This window comes from Psammomys obesus, unplaced genomic scaffold (genome assembly GCF_907164565.1).
Source record: "Psammomys obesus unplaced genomic scaffold, mPsaObe1.curated_primary_1811, whole genome shotgun sequence".
Classification (NCBI taxonomy): domain Eukaryota; kingdom Metazoa; phylum Chordata; class Mammalia; order Rodentia; family Muridae; genus Psammomys; species Psammomys obesus.
In genome coordinates, this window is record NW_026596463.1 from 3,363,223 (window position 1) to 3,384,872 (window position 21,650).

Genomic DNA, 21,650 nt, shown 5'->3' on the forward strand with positions numbered 1-21,650 from the left:
AGCCCTCCCCGCGGCCTCCGGGGAGCCCGGGCGGGCTCGGGGCAGCGGGCCCCGCGCGGGGGGAGGTGCGGGCTCGGGTCGGCCGCGCCGCCGGCTCCCGCGGTGCTCGGCGCGGCCCCTCCCTCGCGGCCCGCCGGTACGGTGTGGAGCCTTCGCCCCCCGGAGCCCCTCTCGTTGCCCTTCCGTGTGTCCCAGCGTTCCCAGCCGTCCGTCCCGCAGACCTCGGAGAGGCCTGGGCCACCGGGGAGGGCAGGATGGAGATCCGCGGTGGTTTACGCCTCCGGGGTCTGGCTCACGTTTTTACTACGAGGATTGTGCGTGGGAAAGGATGATGAAATCCGTGCCTCCCTCCTGGAAACCTGCGCGGGTAGCTCGTGAAAAGTACGTGCTGAGATAACCACCTGATGCAGGTCTCCCTGCCCCCTCCGGGCCGACCTTTTAGAGCCTAAATTAAAACGCTGCGTGAGGATTTTGCAGGGGATTGGGAGAGGAGGGACACGCAGCGAGATCACCCAAAGGAAGAGTTTTAATGTAATCGTCTCCGAACTGTTGGTTTTCGTTTCCTAAGATTCTTGAGCATATAGTAATGCTTGGTTAAATTTGTTTTGTAAACGAGCTTCTCCAGTGGATTATACCCTTGAATTTTATCATTGCATCACAACCGGGATTAACATCTGGATCTCTGGTTGTTGCATAATATGTACTCAGGAGCCCAAGGGGGGAATCTCCTAATGGCTCTGGGTTTGGTGCGCCTTAAAATTTATTTATTCATTTATTACTTACTTATCCACACATCGTAGGACCTATAGGTGATCTGTTCAACCCGTATCTTGTTCTATGAAGTATTTACAAGAAGAGGTATTAACTAATATGGAATAGATTTGGCTCGCATATTTGTCTGTGTATTTATTTTTAATCGTTGCTCCTTTAGAATGGAGGGCGTGGTGGAAGGAGCTTGAGAGGAGTTCCTTAGTAGCAAGACTTCAGTACAAATGATGGTAAAACGGGGTAGTCAGGCGTAGGCATGGTGGCTGTCATGGTGGATTCGTCTTTAGATTGGTGAAGAGGATCGGTTTGGTGAGCCCATGTGAGTCACCTGCCGCACCAGTGCTCATAAATTGAACTTGTACCTGTGTACTTTTTGGTTCCAGAAGATTCGTTCCTAGTCGTTTTGCTATCTGCAGAGGAGAGCAGATAGCTGTAGGTTGTACCCATCCTGTAGAGTGCCTCCAGTGACTGAAAATGTCTACTTTGGAAAGCAAGCATTTCCTCTCAACCGTGTGAATAAATTGAACTCCTAAAAATTGCCTACTTGCCCACCATGGCAAAAACCCTATGCTTCCTATTAGTGCTTGTTCAGTAGGCAAAATTGCAGAGGGGAAAGGCTCCTACTTAAGTCTCAGCCTCTGTTTAGAAGATTCAAGTAAGCAAAACTGTAAGCCAAGGGACAATAGGTGACCAGTTTGGGGAGGGGGAGGTAAGATTGTATCTTTTCACAAACTTAAAATCAAAAGATACTTTTACACTGATTTTTGTTACTATACAGCGCAGAGTAGATCCCAAACTTGGGACAGTTGTGTTTTGTTGAGGAGTTTGGAAATGATGGTGTGTGCTCTTTATCTTGAAGTTTGCTTAAGATTCTCAGCAGTATAAGTGGCTAAGAAATCAAAGTGGAATGTTTCTCCTTAAGCTTTCAAGTGTGTGTGTGTGTGTGAGGGGGAGGGGGAGAGGCAGAGAAGGGGGGGGAAGGGATGGCTTGATTGTTTTGTTCAGGATGAGCTCAGGCACATACCGTACTTCTTTGTTTCTTTAGCCCTGAAGTTTTAAGTTCTAAATTTGGTATGCCTCATTTGTAAAATGGTATTTTGTAACTGGGCTCCATGACCCACACCTGTAATCCCAGTACTCGGGGAGGCAGAGGCAGGCGGATTTCTGTGAGTTCAAGGCCAGCCTGGTCTACAAGGAGTCCAGGACAGCAGAGTCTACACAGAGAAACTCTGGTCTCAATAAGAAAATAAAAAAAAGAAGAAGGTATTTTATAGTTTTTTCAAAGACAACATCACTCAGGGGTGGAATTCATGAAGGGAAAGGTATGATTTGAAGGTAGTCAGGTAAAAGTTGAGAATTTGCATTAAAACATCAAAAAATAATTGTTGAGTTAAAGTGTGTGCCTAATCTGTTCTTTGTGCTAGAAAGATTATGATAGTCATCCTGCTGACGGTGGCTTTCAGTTCTTAGATTAGAGTGGATAAACAGCCCAGACAGCTAGAATGGTTATTGGAAATCCCGCACAGTGCTGCAGGCCTGTCATCCCAGCACTCGGGGAGGCAGAGGCAGAGGCAGAGGCAGAGGCAGGAAGATGTCTCAGAGTTTGAGGTCAGCCTGGTCTGCAAAGTCCAGGACTGACAAGGCTACACAGAGAAACCGTATCACAAACAAAAAACCCACAACAACAACAAACAAGATTTCGGTTAGAATGCTATATTGTTTAGTTTTAGACTACAGCAAAGATAGCTTTCAGTTATTAAGCAACCATTAGGTATCTCTTATGTTGTAGGATATAAAGAAACTGGCCATTTCATTGAGAGAAGTCTATAGTTTAATGAAGCATTTTGAATTAGAACATTAAAAGTTCCTTAAAATACAAATATAAATTTTTTGAAAATGCAAATTAGGAACAAATCAATTTAGAAACTTTTATTTATTTATTTATTTATTTATTTATTTATTTATTTATTTATTACAGAGTGCCAAGTTTCATGTTATACTTTATTTGTAACTTTGGAAGTGTAAAAATAGCTTAATTAGGAAATTCTCTGTATTAAGTACTTAAAGACTTGCTTGGGGACAAACAGGTAAAGGCTATAATTCAGAAACTTACTTTTATGGCTGGGACAGACGCTTAAGTCCTGTCCTGTGAGTACACTAAGCACAGTGGTGAGGGCCGTAGAAAAGGGACATTAATTCTGTGTAAGACCAGAAGCGCTTTATGGAATAATAGTGGTTGAACTTGGTCTTGAACAGTAGATGAGACTTTTCCTAAAGGTTTTTGAGATGTAGGGCATGGGAGGCATGTTCCTAGCATATGGAAGGGCTCCTGATAGATTGTGCATAGGTGGGGCTTCAGTTGCTGGAAAAAATGAGACTTGGGAAAAAGCATTGTCCTGTGTACCCAAGAAGGAGAAGACTTTTAAGTATCAGGAGGTCAGTTGGGGCTGGCCCATAACAGCATGGAGAGGAGTAAGAATGAAAATAATTGATAGACAAAAAAAGGAAATTGATTGAATATGGGAGTTTGCAATGTTTTTGGTAGCTGGAAGAGTCACAGTATTAATAGTTTGATAAAATCAGAGTCCAATTTAGGAATTAATCACAATGAAGGGAAAAATAGTTTGTTTTATATCATCTGTGAAAGTATATCTTTGTATAAAGTACTGAATTTACTAGCAAGGAATTCTACATGCCAAATAACATACACACACAATGTTTTTTTTTAATTTATTTTTTGATTTTATTTCAATCACAGGTCATTCGCTTGTATCCCAGCCGCACCCCCTCCCCCCTCCCTCCCAGTCCCACACAGTGTTGTAAGCGTAGATTGGCTCTAGATGCATTTGAGGCACTTAGCTGACACTACACAGTGTGCCTTTTCTGTGTGCTTTCACAGTGAAGGCAGAGAGCGCAAGTTTGAGCTTGGACTTGGCTCTGTTGTTGTCGTCTGTCTGATTTTGTTGTTGTTAAGATACTTGACTCTTGAGGCCTCAGCTTCCTCAGCTCAGAAAGTGTAGTCGATTGGTTACTTTACTTTGACAAAATACCTGCCAGAAGAAACTTGAAGGAAGAGGATTTGTCTTGGCCTCTAGTTGACAGGATACAGTCCCTCATGGTATGGAAGGTGTGAGGGAGGCTTGGCATGCTGGTGGACTGGTAACTGCTTTCTCTCCTCTTGGCAGATCAGGAGGCAGAGACGGTGAGGCTGTACAGACCCTCAGCTGCTCTCCAGCCAGGTTCCACAACTTCCCAAAATAGTGCTACCAACTGGGGACCAGAATTTTTTTTTAAGAGCTATTAATTTATTATTTATACAGTATTCTGCCTGCTTGTGTGCCTGCAGGCCAGAAGGGGGAACCAGATCTCACTGTAGATGGTTGTGAGCCACCATGTGATTGCTAGGAATAGAACTCAGGACCTTGGGAAGAATAGCCAGTGCTCTTAACCTCTGAGCCGTCTCTCCAGCTCTGGGGACCAGATTTTAAACACACCAGCCTGTGAGGGACATTTCACGTCCAAGCCATAAAAGTAATGCCACACTTAGCTGAAAATGCCTGTAGCAGAATTACATGTGATGACATACGTAGAGAGTAAAAGTATTGTCATTAATGAAGTTAGGGTTTCTGAGTGTCCGCAGTGAGCCTTAGTGTTGGTTTTCTCCCGTATGTCCTCGCATGTGCCTCTTGCAGAACATTTTGTTGATGTACATTAAGCAATAATTTCCTTCCCTTCCTCAAAAATTTGATTTATATATCTATTTTATGTGCAGTGATGTTTTGCATGTATGTCTGTGTGAGGGTGTCAGAGCCCTGGGAACTGGAGTTACAGACAGTTGTGAGCTGCCATGTGGGTGCTGGGAGGTGAACTCGGATTCTCTGGAGGAGCAGCCAGTGCTCTTAACTGCTGAGCCATTTCAAGCCCTTTCCTTTCTTATTTTAAAAATTGTGTTTTATCTATCCTATGTCAACCAAAGCTTTCGATTTTTCTTGAAGTAAAGCATAAACACAATGTATAGATTTCTGATTGAAAAATAAAAACCTTCTGTTTTCAGTCGTATGTGTATTTATGTAAAGAAAGTACAAGTTTCCTTCCTTTCTCTCTCTTTTCTTTTTTGTTTTTCTTTGTTGGCTTTTCAAGACAGGGTTTCTCTATGTATCCTTGGCTGTCCTGGGCTCACTTTGTAGACCAGACTGGCCTCTAACTCACAGAGATCCACCTGCTTCTGCTTCCCTGAGTGCTGGGATTATATGCGTTCAGTGCCACACCCAGTGGAAATATAAGTTTTTAAAATTGAAAATAAGTCATAGTAGTATACCTCTTGTATCCTGAAGTGCCTGTATTCTTGCTTTAGATTAGTCCTGATTTTTTTTTAAAATAAAAGTGTTGATTAATTGAAAACATAGGTTTCATTTATGATATTTTCAAACATGTATGTACTATGTGCTTTGGCCAGACTCATTCCCCCACGTCTCCTGTGTCTCCCAAAGTCTCCCTTCTATGTCCTTGTTTGTTTGTTTTTGTTTTTTGTTTTTTGAGACAGGATTTCTCTGAAGACTTAGCTGTCCTGGACTTGATTTGTAGACCAGGCTAGCCTCAAACTCACGAGGATCTGCCTGTCTGCCTCCCTGAAATCTGGGATTATAGGCCTGCGCCATTGTGCCTGCCTCACAGTCTTTTTTTTTTTTTAATTGGGGTCTCACAGTCTAGCTAGCTTGGAACACTATATGTAGACCAGGCTGGCCTCAAATACACAAATATCCTACTGCCTCTATCTTCTAAGTGCCAGGATTAAAACCGTGTGCCACCATGCCTGCTTCATGTCTTTTTTAAATAAAGATTTTATGTGTAAGAAGAAACACTATGATATCTGTTTGAGCCTGTCTTTGTTGCAGGATATTTGATCACATTGTGAACCCCAAGATTGTGAACTGGAAAACCCCGTTTCTTGTGTGGCTCAGCCTTAGCACACACCTTCACCCCCAAGAGCGTCCTGTTTATTGTAAACAAGTAGTTATGGTATGCCTCAGCTCTAGCGCATACCCAAGAGCTTTCTGTAAGTAAGAGCTAAATAAAGCTCCCCATAGGTGAAGAGGCTGAGCAAGCAACCAGTTGACAGGGAGTGAATAAGTAAACATGAGAAGGAAGGACCTTGAGTTGGGTAGTTAAGACACCGTGAAGAAGGAGAAAGGGCTTTTTCCTTATGGGACTTTTTGACTGAGTAGGAAGGTCAGCTGGGTGCTTTCTCTGCCTCTCTGAGAGAGCAGATTTTCTAGATTTTGTATTAAAAACAACATGTCTTATTTTACTCGTCATCATTTCCAGTTCCATCCATTTTTCTGCAAATGATAAATGTTCATTCTTCTTCATGGCTGAATAATACCTCATTGTATATATAGACCACATTCTTTACCCATTCATTTGTGGGTTGGTAGCTAGGTTGATTCTGAATACATTTGGGTGTATTGGTCTCTGTGGCACTTTGACTTAAATTCCTTTGGGTGTATAACCAGGAATTACTGGTATGGCAGGATCGTATGATCGTTCTCTTTTAGTTTCTTGTTTTTTCCAGGAATTTCCACAGTGGCTGCATTGAGTATATTCCCACAGTAGTTTTTGTTTGCATCTCACCCCCATTTGTTGTTTTCTTGGTGAGACCCTTTCTGACTAGAGTGAGAGGGAATCTCAGTGTGGTTTTGCTTTGCATTTCTTTTATTGGTTTTATTTCTGTTACTTAGACTCAAGTGGAAAACACAGCTAAATGCTGGGACCATAGATGACATTTATAATCCAGCTCTTAGGAAGCTGAGGCAGGAGGGTGGCTGTGAGGTTGGGGCCAGCCTTGACTTCATAGTTCTAGTTAGGTTGGGCTGCAGAGCTGAGATCTTTTCTCAAAGAGAACCCAGGCAGTGGTGGTGCTCGCCTTTAATCCCAGCACACAGGAGGCAGAGGCAGGTGGATCTCTGTGAGTTTCAGACCAGCTTGGTTTACAGAGAGCCAGTTCCAGGACAGCCATTAACTACACAGAGAAACCCTTCCGTGAAAAACAGAAACAACAAACAAACACAAAAATCTATGGGCGAAGGGACCCGCCCACACACACTGTGGGTGGTGCCATTCCTGGCTAGTGGCCCTGGGTTCTGTAAGAAAGCAGGTTGAGTAAGCCAGAGCGAGCCAGCCAGTGTTTAAGTGGAAGTGTCAGCTGCAGCTCCTGATTTTCTGTATTTAAGATCATGAAGTCATTGTTAGACTTCGCAATGTGTCAGGAGTGTAAAGCATTCTCTGTATCTTGTCCATAGTTTTGGATTCATAAGCAGGATTTATCATCCACTCCTGGGGACAATCATTTAGTGCTTATTATGCAATACCTTTCAAACATTGTTGAGTCTTAGTTGAGTTATATGAGTCCTGCTTTGCTTTCACTATGGAGCCCCAAATTCATACTCTGCCTTTAAAGGTAGGTTGAAGGCACAGCCTCTTATCACATACATTCCAGAGAAGCTGAGCTACAGAGTGAGCCTGTAGAGCAAGGAGGCTCTGAATGCAATCTATGGTCTTGTGTGTTCTTCCTTAGGCTCCTTTTTTCCATCAGGATTCCGTACTGTTAGCAATACAATGTATATTCTTTAAGATTTTTGCATATACAATTATACTGATACTATTAATAATTTAAATATATATATATATATGCTGGTAGGCTTTTTAAAAAGAATTTGGCATTTTTTGGTGTCAGTTTGTCTCTTAGGGCACATGACATTAGCCAGTGTAGACCCCATAGCATACAAAATGCCAGTACAGAAGGTTTAAATGATTCCTTAGCGCCAAGTATTTTCTTAGTCATGAAGAGAGAATTAAAGCTTTAGTTAGAATATTTCTTAAAATATTTTTGAAAATGGTATTTATATTTAGGATTTTACTGATAGATGCTCTTAAGGTCCCTGATGCCTATGTTTTTAGAGATGGTGCACAATTGTCATAGAAAGAGCAGATACTGACTAAAGTCCTTTACCTCTGTTGCTTACTAGGTGTATGCCCTTGAAAAGTAAAATGTGTTTTTAGTTTTGTTTTCTGTCAAATGAATATAAGGTTTGCAATTCAGCTATTGGAGGCAGCAGGTATAAATTTTACTTAAGATTCCATCCACCCACCTACAAACCTAGAGGCAGTCCTTACTCAACTGTAAGTAAAGCTTTTACAGGAAGTAGAAAGGGTTTGCTGAGCACTGCCAAGCAACGTTTGGATTTGGGTAGTAGTAGCCTTTTCAGTTATTTCATTATTGGCACACTCAGCTTAGCTCTCAGAGGAAGGTGCGGGTTTGGAAGCATGTACGGCATCAAGGATGTTGAAAAAGAGATAAGGCAAAGACATGAGTTGAGAGGATGTAGTACAGGGCTCGTGTGAGGGAGGAAGGGAGGAGTAAAGAGTCTTAGTGTAGAAACTCACTTTCTGAGTGATGTTGAGAACATTGAAACCTAACCTGTCCTTGAAGAAGAAATGATTGCAACTCAGGACATGCTCATGACTTGGATTGGTTGAATGTTTTCTCTGAGAATTCTTTCACCTCAAAAATTGTTGTGTTTTGATTTGGAGTCTGTTCCTGAGAAGTACCCAAACAGTAGCAGAAACCTATGGAAATCATGTAATAATTCTAGAACGAATACAGAATATGTTCTGGTTTTAGGTACAGGTGACTGGCATTCATCAACAGTAAGTAGAGGGACATGAACTGATAGGCTCTTTTTTTCTGCTCTGCTTTTTCCTATTGCACTCTAGGGAGGGTGAAAGTATGGAGAGATAGAGGCAGAGTGTCTGGGGCTCACCTGGGAGCTCTTCTGAGAGAGGCCTGTTTAGGTTTCTCTGCAGCTTGGTAGGATTCCTGAGCATACCATGGGTTTAATTTATAGATTAATGTGGACACTTTTTACACCTCACTGTCCATTCTGTGTCTGTGTTTCGATGCGCTAGTTGGCTTATGGCTGCACTCAGCTTTCTCAGTCATGTGGAATCTGTTTAGGCCTTACATGGGCAGAGCCTAAAGTACTTGACAAAATTTGACCTGACAGCTTTACAGTTATGTAACATAGAACAGAAGCTGAAAAACAAGAGGGAGAATCCAGGGATTTATCATAACATCCCCCTCTCTCATTCAAACCTCACATCTTCCCTGCTTTTGTAAAGTGGGACGGAGCCATTATAATCCTAGCAGTTTATGTAGTCCTAAGTCACCCACCAAGATTTCTTTGTAGTTATAAGAACTTAGAGGTTTAAAAGGTCTTTAGGACTCTTATCCAGTTGCATCGAATCACTAATGTGAGTGTAGAAGCCTGAAATTGGTAAGTAGCTTGCATATTACAGTAAAGGGGCTGACCCAGGGTCACGGAGTTCCAATTCTAATGTTCTTTCTAATGCAGTGTGTGTACAGAACGCTAGATCATGAAACACAACAGTTTAACAGAAAAATTAGCTATGAAAAATGCTAATGTGTGATTTGCATATAAAAATAATTATAATGGAAGCTGTATTTTGATGCCTGGGTCCATATTTTTTCTTCTTCAATAGTGGCATGATACTGTTCAAGTTTCTTCAATTGTGACTCTCTAAAATGGTGTAAATCTGTAACTTAGGCCTTTAGGAGATATTTTTAAATGGTGCTCATGTGAACATTCAAATTATGACAGCTATAAGCCTTAAGGGTTTCTACTGACTTTCAAGTTTAATGAAGTTTAGCATTGAGAGTGGCTAGAAAGGAAAGTAGTGCTGTAAGGATACACTTGGAAACACAGGTTTTAGAAGGTAGGTGTGTGCGTGATTAGTATTTTTTTCCATATTAAGATGAATGATGTATTTAATTGTTACTACGTTTTTAGAGGTAGTTATTTTTAATTTTTTTTCCTATTCATAAGTTATAGTTTCAAAGGTTTTTTTTTTTCTTTTTGGTGCTTTTGTGCTTTTGAGTTTGAGAACATTTAATTTGCCAACTCGAGAAACAGAATTGTTTTCCACTTTGATAAAATTTCATATGCAAGTATACAAAATACTGGGCAATAAAATCAAACCCTGAAGTTATGTTTCCACTTAGAAATCTTAAGTCTTAAGAATGAAGGAGAATGAGTTGTTTTGTACTTTAGTGGTATTCCATTTGCCTTTGATCTATAGGAGAGTCATAATGAATAGCCCATAAAATAGTGCATTTTATTGTTTTCTCTTTTCTTTTCCTCTTCTTTCCTCCCCTCCCTTTTACTTGCCTGTGCTGTATTCTTTCTCCCAACCAGAATCTAGCCCCCGGCTTCTCATTTACTTTCAGTATGGAGTGTAAGCTAGTTCCCAAGTTTATTTTTTTACAATTTAAGTTTATGACAAACAAAAAGATTGCCTAAGATGACATTTAAGCTATGTTACTGTAGAGCTAATACTTTATTTTGTGGTTTCTTTCTAATAACATTTTATCCAGCCAAGCTATCACCGAAAATCATAAAGGTTTGTTTTCTTTTTAAAATTGTCTGGGAATTGTTATTACTTTCAAATAGTTTTACAAACTTTTCTTTCCCTAAAATGAGAATTTTAGGCATTTATATTTACTAATTGCAGGATTGAATTTAAGTGTTCTGTTAATAGATTTTGATTTTTAAAATCAATTTGATTAAAAATATAAATATAAAATTTGATTTTCAGTTTAATGTGCACATGGTGGTAAAGTCCTTAAGACCAAATTTCAGGTAGCGATAAAAAATTATGCCTCCTTATCATATCTTCAAGATTCAGAAAAAACACTGAGCGGTGCATCACGGTACTGTGAGTCTCTCCTATGTAGGAAAAGAGTTCAGAGGCCCTTTCAGGAGGAACTCACTCCACTGAGGTGGCGTCCTTCAGTTCTTGTGATCTCGTCTCTCCTCTCTTTGCCCTCCTTTTTGGTGGTGACAGGAGTGGAAAGTTCTGTTAATTTTTTAAATTCTTTTATGATTTCTTTAAATTGAGTTGAGGGGCTGGCAAGATGGCCTAGCAGACAGAAAGCACTTGATGGCATGTTGTACTGACAACATGAAGGAGAAAGCCAGTTCGTGCAAGTTGTTCTCACCTTACACCCCGCTGCCTAACAACAAAACAAGCCAGGGACTGTTAACAAATGTTACCATTAGGCTTTCTAGTGTTTGTTTGTCTTTCGGTTTTGTTTTGTTTTGGACAGGATTTTTCTGTGTAGCTTTGGCTGTCCAGGACTCATTTGTAGACTAGGCTGGCCTCGAACTCATAGCTAGCCACCTGCGTCTGCCTCCTGAGTGTTTGGGGTTAAAGGTGTATGTCACCACACCTGGCTAGGCTTTCTAGTTTTTGTTTTGGTTAAATAAAAATGGGGTTGGGTGGGTCCCAGGTGACTCAACAGGTAAAGAAGCCTGATACCATGCTGAATACCTGAGTTCAGTCTCCAGTACCCACGTAAAAGGAGAAGCTGATCCCTGCAGGTTGTCCTCTCCAGCCATGGTGTGGACACATACATTAAATACATTAAAAACTATGAAAAGCATATGAATCAGGGAACTTGTAGATCAGGACAGTGTATCCTAGCTTTGTTCTTACCTCTTTCTGAACTGGTAGCTCAGCCAGGCGTCCCAGCTTGGTAGGTGAGTAAAAGGCTAGCCTGGTCTACAGAGCAAGTTCCAGGATAGCCAAGGCTACACAGAGAAACTTGGTTTCAAAAAACCAAACCAACCAACCAAAACCTGGTAGCTCAGTAACTGTCATAGGTCACAATTTTCTTTTTAAGAAATGTTATGTGTATAAGTGCTTTCTCTGCATCTGTATCTACATGGCCTTTCTGGTGCCTGTAAAGGGCAGAGGAGGGTATCGGATCCCCTAGAACTGGGAGTAACAGATGGATGTGAGTCACCCTGTTAGTGCTGGGAATTGAATCTGGGTCCTCTGGAGGAGCAACCAGGGTTCTAAGTGCTGAGCTATTGCTGTAGCCCCACAATTTTCTTTAAAAAAAAAATGTGTGTGTGTGTGTGTGTGTGAGAATATGAGTGCTTTGTCTTTACACGCAGCAGAAGAGAAACTCAGATCCCAGTGCAGATTATTATGAACCACCATGTGGTTGCTGGGAATTGAACTCAGTACCTCAGGAAGAGCAGTCAGTGCTCTTAACCACTGAGCCAATTTTATTTCTTTTTTTTTTTTTTTCCAATTTTATTTCTTATTGGCCTTTTTTTCATGAAAAATTTCAAGAGCACACTGATCAAGATCCTCTTCAGAATACATAGTATTGGTTTATCTCTTAAGTTTCTTTGACTTTACATTATTTCCCTCCTTTTTTCCTACACAATTCACACCACATATTATAGAGGAAACTCTTTGAGTTTGGCTGACTTGTATTTTGGTAGCTTGTCATATATTTTGTTAATGGGTTGGTTACCTTTGGATAGATTTCTTGTTACATCACATCAGAATGTAAGGCCTGCTTATCTTGGTTTTAGTGAGATTAGTTAGCATGTCTGTATAGACCTAACAAAGGAGGGCATATGTCTAACAGAAGATTTTGTAGTCCTTCTTGTGGTGGGTTTATTCAGCATTGCTAAATACTGAAAATTGCCCAGTTGTCTATCAGCAATAGAACAGGTAAATAAATTGTATGACTCAGAATGAAACCCAAAACATACTAGTTGGCACATACAGTAGCGTTTATATTTTTCACAGAAGCAGGGTTGAGTAGGGTTAGTAGAGTGTACTAAAGGAGTTCAGTTCTGAGTGAAAAAGTCAGCAAAACCAATCATAGGATGGTGAAACAATCACTTTGACCAAATCCTTTCTCCACTGATAGAAGTATCTTTTCTACTCAGTTTTAGAGGATCTTGGATGGATTTTTACATCATGGTTCTGTTCATCCATTAATGTGATTGTATCATGTTGTAGTTACAGAAGTGTTGTTTTTATTTCTGACTTTTAAGGGTTTTCCTAGCTATTTTGCTTGTTTGCTTTTTTCATACTAACTTCAATCAACTTAAGTAGCTTCAAGGAAAAAAAGAGGCAAAGGTCTTTTCATTAGTATTGACATCATATTAAACTATTTTAGGGAGAACCATTATATTGTTGATGAATTTAGGCTTATTTTTACTGTTTTAAATAAAATAGTCAAGCCAGATGTCATGGCATATGCCTTTAATCCCAGACCATCTTGTTTATTGGTTTTTCAAGACAGAGTTTCTCTGTATAATAGCCTGACTGTCCTAGACTCACTTTGTAGACCAGGCTTGTCTAGAACTCACAGAGATCTGCCTGCTTCTGCATCCTAAGTGTTGAGATGAAATGAATAACAGGCTGGATTTTTTTTTTTTAATGTTTTTTCATTTTCTTCTGTGGACATTTTCATATGAGGTATGTCCTGCTTACCACAACATTCGCCCATTTTGAGTGTATATGATATAGTGATTTTTGATTTTTGTATGTTTGTGCATGTATAGTGATTTTTTTTTTAAAGCAGGTTTGTAGGTCTATTAGCTGGACTAGATTTATGTTTTTATTTGGGGGGCTTACATTTTACAGTTAACTTGCTTTAAAAATACATATCAAACTATGGACCTAACATTTAGGTCATGTCTGAAATTACATTTGTGTCATTTCAGAAAGTTGCCATTTTTAATTTTTTTTTTTTTTTAAGATTTATTTATTATGTATACACAGTGTTCAGACTACATGCCAGAAGAGGGCACCAGATCTCACCATACATGTTTGGGAGCCACCATGTGGTTGCTGGGAATTGAACTGAGGACCTTTGGAAGGGCAGCCAGTGCTCTTAACCTCTGAGCCATCTTTCCAGTCCTTATTTGTTTTTGTTTGTTTTGCTTTTTTTGAGACAGGATGTCCCTGTGTAGCCCTGGATGTCCTGGAACTAGCTCTGTAGACCACATGGGCCTCACATTCAGAGATCCACCTACTTCTGCTGCCCAAAAGGTGTGATGTGCCACACCTCTTGGACCCACATATTTTTAAAATTAAAAAAAAAAAAAAGATTTATTTATTTCATGTGTGTACTGTTTTTTTGTTTGTTTGTTTGTTTGTTTTGAGACATGGTTTCTCTGTGTAGCCCTGGCTGTCCTGTACTTGCTTTGTGGACAGGCTGGCCTCAAACTCGCAGAGATTCACCTGCCTCTGCTTCCCAGAGTGCTGGGGTTAAAGGCTTGTGCGATGACACCTGGCTGCTGTTATGTGTTTTACTTGTATACATGTGTACTACATGGGAACCTGGTTGGTACCAGTGGAGGTCAGAGAGGGTGTTGGATCCCTTGGGACTGGAGTGATGGATGGTTGTGAGCCACTACATGGCTTCTGGAAAACCAGACCCAGAGCCAGTAAGAGCGACACGAATTCTTTCTTAACTGCTCAGCCACTTCTCTATCCCACTCCTGTGTGTTTTATAGTGACTTTTATGTTGAGGTGTATGTAAAGGGTATATTTATATATATGTTTTTATGTGTATGAGCCTATGTGTGTCTTATAACTGTATACACATTTACAAAGTACCCATACAGTTCCTGCTTCATTGCCTATTTTGTTGTTTTGAAATAAGGTCTTATACCGTATAGCCTGGGGTGGCCAGGAACTCGGAGTCCAAGACATTCGATATTCTCAAACTCTAACCAATTATTTTGCTTCTCTCTCCAGAGTGCTTGGATTTAGGTGTGAGCCACCATATCTGGCTTTATTGCCTGTTTTTTTGAAATATAAATGAATAATACTAGAAAGTTTTGGCCATACATACCTAAATCAACAGACTCGAGCTTTCTGTCTTGACATAGTGAAATAGAAGTCCCCTTACAATTAGGGAGTTGTTTTTTGAGTAAGAAAAGATGACATCCATTCTAAGTGTGTCTGTTCCATGTTTGTTAGAGGATGGCATTCCCTGTGGATTTGCTGGCTAACTGTACACATGAGGAATTGGAAAATTCTGCTGAGGATTACCTCTCCAACTTAAGGTGTGGGGACCCTGAAAATCCAGAGCGTTTTTCTATTCTCGATATTACGGTAAGACATTCTGCAGTGATTTTTACCAACCTTTCAGAAGTCCAGCTACATATCAGGGTAAAAAAAAAAATCATTCAATTTTGAAATATTTGCCAGAAATCTACCAGTAAAATGTGTTAACAAATTGGCAAATCAGGGTTTTGGGGTGTGTGTGTGTTTGAAGGTGTGTGCGTTGCTACATGTGCACGCAGAGGCTAGAGGAGGACATGGCTATCTTCTTCTATTGCTTTATACTTTTTTCCTTTGAGACGGGGCCTTTGACCAAGCCTGAAGCTTGCCTTTTCAGTGAGGCTTGCTGGCCAGAACTCGCAGCATTCATCCGTCCCCAGCCCCATGCTAGGACGCAGGCATGAGAGGAATGGCCGTGCCTGGATTTCATGTGGGTGCTGGCCGTTTGATTCAAGTTCCCATGCTTACTTAGGTGAAGTGCCTTTCCCGTTGACCTCTCCTCCTGACCTCTTTAGACAAAATGCACAGGTTATTACTCAGTGTTTCTCTTTTTGCAGTTAATTTTATAGTACGAAGTTTACTAGTTTTGCTAGGACAAGGTACCATGTCAAAGCTGTGCTACTTAAATTTATTTTAGATTTGGATTTTGTGAATTTAGAAATGTCTTTTAATTTAAAAAGTTACAAAGACTCAAAATTGCATTTTTCCATCATAAATCTTTTCTTCCCTCTGAAAATTTTGTGATTTTGAAAAATAAAAAATGTAATCAGTAAGTGTGTTTCTTTGAGTCTTGGGATCATGTAAATTCCACTATGAACTGAAGTGGCCAGATTTATTACTATGTTGGGCCTTGTAGCTTTCGTCTCAGAATGATGGGTGGAAAAAATAAAATTTTATATATGGTGGGAGATGGGACACGTGGGAATCAGAGGACAGCTTTCAGTCAGCTCTCTCCTCCTGCCACATGGGACCTGGTGGTAAACTCAGGTTATCAGGTTTGGCAGCGAGCTCCTTTCCCCACTGAACTGTCTCACCTGCTCAGATGTAGAGCAGTTTAATGACTTCCTGCACCAGCATTTTCTAATTCTCTAACTTCATTCTAAGTGGAAGATTGATGCCAGGTCAGTGAAGGCAAAACAGTGTTAAAGTATTGCATGTATCTTGCTGAAGCATCAGTTTACCTGACTTTTCTTTTACTAGAAAATGAAATATGTCCCTCTTGGGAAGTCTAGTGATAATATTAACTACAGTTGGTTTTATAGTGACGTTTGCTCTTTACTCAGTAGCATGGTTGTCGTCTAGAACTACTTATAGAAACAAATTTTCACTTTTCCATGAGAAAATAAAATTCTTGGAGAAGAGAAGCCTGCTTTCATTGTTGCTTGTTTGTTTTTATTTTTACTTTTTGGAGGAGACTAGGGATATTACCTCCTGTGAAATGAAGCTATATATTAAAATAAGAATTGAGAAAAGCTTAAATTCTGGTAAATCCTTTGGTATTTTGTCATGTATTTTTATTAAAGTCTCAACTAATCTTGAATCATCTTTTATTTCAGATTCCTATTAGCCTGTCAAATGTGGGCTTTGTACCCCTTTATGGTGGCAGTCAGACCCAGAAAGTCCTTGCTCTCTTTGCGCCTGAAGATTCACTCACAGGTTTCTTCTTTGCTTCATTTCTGTAAATTGAGGAACTTTAATTCAGACTGATAGGAATTTACTGAGAAACTACACAAAAGATTTATTGTAGAAACTTTTTTCAAATTTTAGTTTTAGAAAAATGTAATTCTCAGTTGCTTATAACTAAACATTCAATGAATGAAGTAAAATGAAAGTGTAAAGTGTAGAACTGTGATCCTGGGAGGAGAGGCTGTAGCTGAACGATAGAGCTGGATGTGAGGGATACTGGATTTGACTCTAAACATGAGAGAAAAGGAAAACAAGTGAGAATGGGTGTAATTTATAGTGTGTATATAATCTTTATCAAGTAGCAATCTGTCTATTTTAACGCTTTAGACTTAAATGTTAATGGCCATTTTTCTGTTTTTAGCTGTGGCACTTTACCTTGTTGATCAATGGTGGGCCGTTGATGATATTGTGAAAACATCTGAACCTTCTAGAGAAGGGCTGAAGCAGGTAATAGATCATGTTCTTCAGTGATCCCTATAAATGATGATAGTTTTTGAAGTTACTGAACTCCCATTTTCATATAAAAGTTATAATGAACTCCTGGGTTTTCTTATGGTGAAAACAGGACTCAGTTTTGGCTTCCTTTGTTTATATGATCCTGCCTTTCCCAATAATTAGGTGAGAAGAACGGTTTCTGTGGGCTTGGTTGACTGAGCTGTCTCCTTAAGCTTCTGATCTGGTAGAGGAGAAGCTAGTTTTTTGGTCTGGTTGCACTTGAACCACACCAATTGGAAGGAACAAGAGTTGTGTCAAATTTTGACATCTCGGATAGGCTGTATTGTAGTTCCTGTTCTTATTTTTTCTTTTGAGGTTGTAACTTTGAGAGACATTAGACTCAAAGGGAAGGGATTTTAGGGAAGCAGTAATATGAGTATTATTTCTTCTGGATATTGTATTTATTCTTGAAAGTAATAAGTCTTAGGAGAGTAATATACCAAGCATTATTTCTTCTGAATATTGTATTTATTCTTGACTATGCCTTTAGATTCCAAAGTCAGAGGCCATCCCATAGCAGCTGGGGGAATGAACATCTGGTACCTGCCAATCCTTGTAATACAATCTTGTAGTCTTCCTGTAGAGAGGAAGAAGGATTCAAAACTTGCATAAAGCCAAAAAAATAGATACAGATAGCTGTGCAATAGTGTAACTTGTTAGCTTGGACAGTGGAAGGATACATAAACAAAACAAATATCCCATAGATTTGAAGTCTGACTCAGGTATGGCATCTTACAGAGGACATCTAGATGAGAGTTAAAGGATAGAGGACAACTATTTATAATGTCTTCTACTCAGGTGAGGAAACTGAAGCCTCCAGGTATGACCTGGGAAAGGAGGATGACTTAAGACCAAAAATAAGACTGATGACTTCGTTCAGCTTTAATATCAATATCTATATGACAGTATCACCTTTGAGATTTAGGGAAATCAGTGAGGGGTGGCCCAGAAGAATTAGTTGTTCTATTCTGGCTAATTAAGAAAAGTTGGTAAAGTCACAAGTGGGAAATAACCATTGTTTATAAATATATAACCGTGAGCAAATGACATTATTGTTGTAGATCTTATTTTCCTCTGCCTTATATGTTATGGTAAAATTAAGATTACAACCTAGGATTCACACTTAGGCTTAGTTATAGCTGGTGGTGTTCAGGCATGCTGCAAGACTTTCCCCCTTTCAGTCTCACTGCCAGTTTCCTGAAGGACATGGATGGCATGCTTACCTGTTCTCTATGTCCCTGTTTTTGTCTCTGTGTTGACTGAGGGAACTAATCTCTGCAAAGCAGAATCCAGAAACAAAGACTTCTTAACCTGGATGCATTAGCCGTTTTCCTCTGTTAAAATACCATAACTAAGGCAGTTAACGGAAGAGTTGTGTGAGCCTACAGATCCAGAAGGAAGAGTTCCTCATGACAGGGATTCATGTCAGCAAGCATACACAGTGGCCAGAGTAGGAAGCTGAGAGATTACATCCTGAACTGTAAGCACCAAGCAAAGAGAACAGCTGAAGTAGGGCAAAGCTATATTATCTCAAAGCCTGTCACCAGTGATATACCTTTCCAGCAGGACTGAACCTTTTAAATCTCCCCAAATTGTGCAACCAACTAGGATCCAAGTGTTGAAGTACCTGAGCCTATGGGGGACATTTCTCATTTAAACCACCATGCTTCGTATGTATCTCAATTGGTAGAGTTTTGCCTAGCTCATGCCCTAGTTTTGATCCCCATCACCGTAAGAAGTGGGTCTGGTGCCTGCAAATCCCAGCACCTGGGAGGTGGACACAGGAGGATCAGAAACTCCAGGTCATTCTCAGCAACAGAGTAAGTTCAGGGTCACCCTTGGCTTCATGAGCCACTGTCTCTTAAAATATTAATAGGAACAAATAAACTTCAAAAGGAATAAATGTAAAGTAATATGTATACATTTCAGAAAGATTAGTTGTACACGCACACCACTAATCCCAAACTGAAACAGCAGCGTGTGTGAGAAAGGTTGGGCTTCAGTGATTGTAAATAAAACAAGGCTAAGAAGCCTTGGGTTTGCACAGGAAGCTCACATTAGCTCCACACTCTTCTCTGTTTGTAACAAATGTGCCAAGCATGGACAGAGACATTAGAGGTCTGAGGCACTCCCAAAGAAGAGGATTCCAAAGTTAGTCTCAACTGGCCTACTCTGTTTCTTCAGTAGTTAGGTTGCATTGGGGTAAGATTTAAAAAGAACATGGCTGTCTTCAAATGCTGGTACTCTGTCTGTCTGCATAATATCAAAGAATAACCACTAGGAAAGTAGATTTCAGTTCAGTGTGAGACGGAGTCTTATGTTGGTTGGTGCTGCATGAAGAAGAAGTGGCTTTGTCAATTAAGAGATAGGCTGTTATGCCATTTCTTGTATTGTTTGGCTCGGGAGAGCCTCTGCCAGGGGTATCTTTGGAGTAGTGTGTGCACATAGTTGATAGTTTCTTACTCTGCACAGATAATCAGGACAAAGTTATTTTCCTTTCAGGGCACTTGCAAGAAAATAGACTTCATAGACAGAAGTCTTGGATTTTAATGACAGAAGGCAAAGGTGCTCTGTAGTGCTGCGATGGTGTGGCTCTAGGAGTAGGAGCTGGCCTCTTTTTGTCATTGTATGCTCCATATGGGTTTCAGAGACTTCCTGCTGTCACCATATTTGTTCATCTGCTTTAGCAATGGGCTGTGTGGATGGAAGGGCTGGATATCCTAATGGAAAGACAGTTGTAAAGGAACGTTTAACCTGAAAAAGGAGAGAAAGATTTCTTTCCCAAGGGCCGCTTTCATGAAATGAGGTGATTGTTCTGAAAGACTCCTGGGAATAGTACTAGTTTTTAAAAGGAAATAATTTTCTTAATGTAGGGGCAGGAATGGGGTGAAAGGATTGAAGCAGAGTATAGAGTGGAGCCCAGTAGTTGGGGCCACAGAGACCCCTTGGATCTGGGGAGCTAGAACCCTGAAGACACTGCACTGGGTGAGGGCCAAGACAGTGTGCGCCTTGGAACCTGTTCTGCTGTTTTAGAATTTGCTCCAAGGTAGTATCCCATGCATAACATGTGTTTGTGGGAGTGGGCTGTTCTTGTTATAAATGATTAGCCTTGATTTTATGTAATAGAATATTTTCAGATTGTGTTGACTGTATCTGAAGCGCTGAATGAGCGTAGGAACTTTGGGAGCTGGGAACAAGGTGATTGGCGTTTCCTAGTAGCTGCATATTGTAACTGCTTGCCTGCTGTTTGATCTCTTTGTAGGTGAGCACTCTTGGAGAAAGAGTGGTTCTGTATGTTCTCAATCGAATTATTTATAGAAAACAGGAAATGGAGAGACATGAGATCCCATTCCTGTGTCATAGCAGTACTGACTATGCTAAGATTCTGTGGAAGAAAGGAGAGGCCATTGGGTTTTATTCAGTTAAGCCTACAGGTGAGTTTTACAAGCTACTTCAACTGTGCTATGGAAATCTCTATTTTGACCCGCAGCTGTGTCAGTATTTGTTAAATCAACTCTAGAGTGCACTCAGGGTTTCTTGGGAATGTCCCAGCTTTACTGTCCTGTGAAAGCCTTTTGAAAAGTAAAAACAAGCTTTAGACAAAGAAAAAGACCTTGCAGTCTTCTTAGCCGTGCTTTTGCTCTTTCATTTAAGGTTGCTATTTTGATTTCTGCTGCTGTTCCTATTACTTAAAAAGATCCACAAGGCTTACGCGCATTGCCATTTCTACTTAGAGTGCTTAAAGTACTATTAATTGATTATTTTAGCTTTGTTCTTTGAGGTAGGGTCTTGTTCTAACTCTGTAGCCCAAGCTGACTCTGAGTATGCTGTTCTTCATTTGATGGGGATCCCTTCTCTTCTGGGACCTGGGCTCCGCTCCTCCTGTTCTGGTGGTCAGGTCCATTTTATATCCTGGAGCTGTGAGGTGCTGCAGCAGCAACTACCAATTTCAGCACCCGCCCCCCCCATTCTTTCTAACTTCTATGTCGTCATTGTATTTTCCTTTTGAGCTCCGTCTTCCTCTGCTGGGTAGTAGTGGAACTTGGGGTGCTAATGCCAGCCTTTGGATTAGTAAGTAACTTTATATCAAGGGAGTGCTCTTTCTTTCCTTTTCTTTTTCTTTTTCTTTTCAATTAAATTTTTTATTTATTTTTTTATATTAGTTACAGCTTATTAACTTTGTATCCCAGCTGTGGTGCGCTCTTTCTTTAAAGGAAACTAAAACGTAACTAAAATTATTTTGAGAAACTGTCCCAAAGAAAATCTGAAACACCCTTACCTCCTTTCTTGCTTTCCTTCCCTATCCATTATATACACATGGTTGGAAAAAGTTATACCTGTAGCTATAAGATAAAATCTTCTAAAAATTTATATCAGTTTGTGTGTGTGTGTGTGTGTGTGTGTGTGTGTATGTGTGTATGTGTGTATGCTACAGTGCATGTGTGGCAGTCAGAGGACAATGTGTAGCAGTCAGTTCTCTCTTTTCATCCTGTGGGTCCTAGGGATAGAACTCAGGTCAGACTCAGCCAGGTGCCTTTACCTTCTGAGCCATGCCGCTGGCCCCTGGAATCCCACGTGTGTGCCATCACACCCGGCTGTTTGGTTATTTTAATGAAGTTTGCATTAACTTACTCCTGTGTTTCTTTGTGATTATATCACCCATACCAAAGGCCTTAAAGATGCTGAGATGTACTCCATCACTCTCCTACATCCTCGGATCTTACAATTTCTTTTTACACTTT

The 21,650-nt window shown here is 40.3% G+C and overlaps 1 protein-coding gene across 1 annotated transcript in view; it reads left to right on the forward strand.

Annotated features, from left to right (window-relative positions):
* Positions 1-21,650, forward strand: part of Fam169a (family with sequence similarity 169 member A) — a 46,911-nt gene that overhangs the window by 505 nt on the left and 24,756 nt on the right. Inside the window, exons 2-5 of the mRNA XM_055598407.1 lie at positions 14,644-14,778; positions 16,284-16,383; positions 16,775-16,860; positions 20,171-20,342. Coding sequence (XP_055454382.1) covers positions 14,647-14,778; positions 16,284-16,383; positions 16,775-16,860; positions 20,171-20,342 — 490 coding nt within the window. The 5' untranslated portion in view covers positions 14,644-14,646. The remainder of the gene's footprint in view (positions 1-14,643; positions 14,779-16,283; positions 16,384-16,774; positions 16,861-20,170; positions 20,343-21,650) is intronic.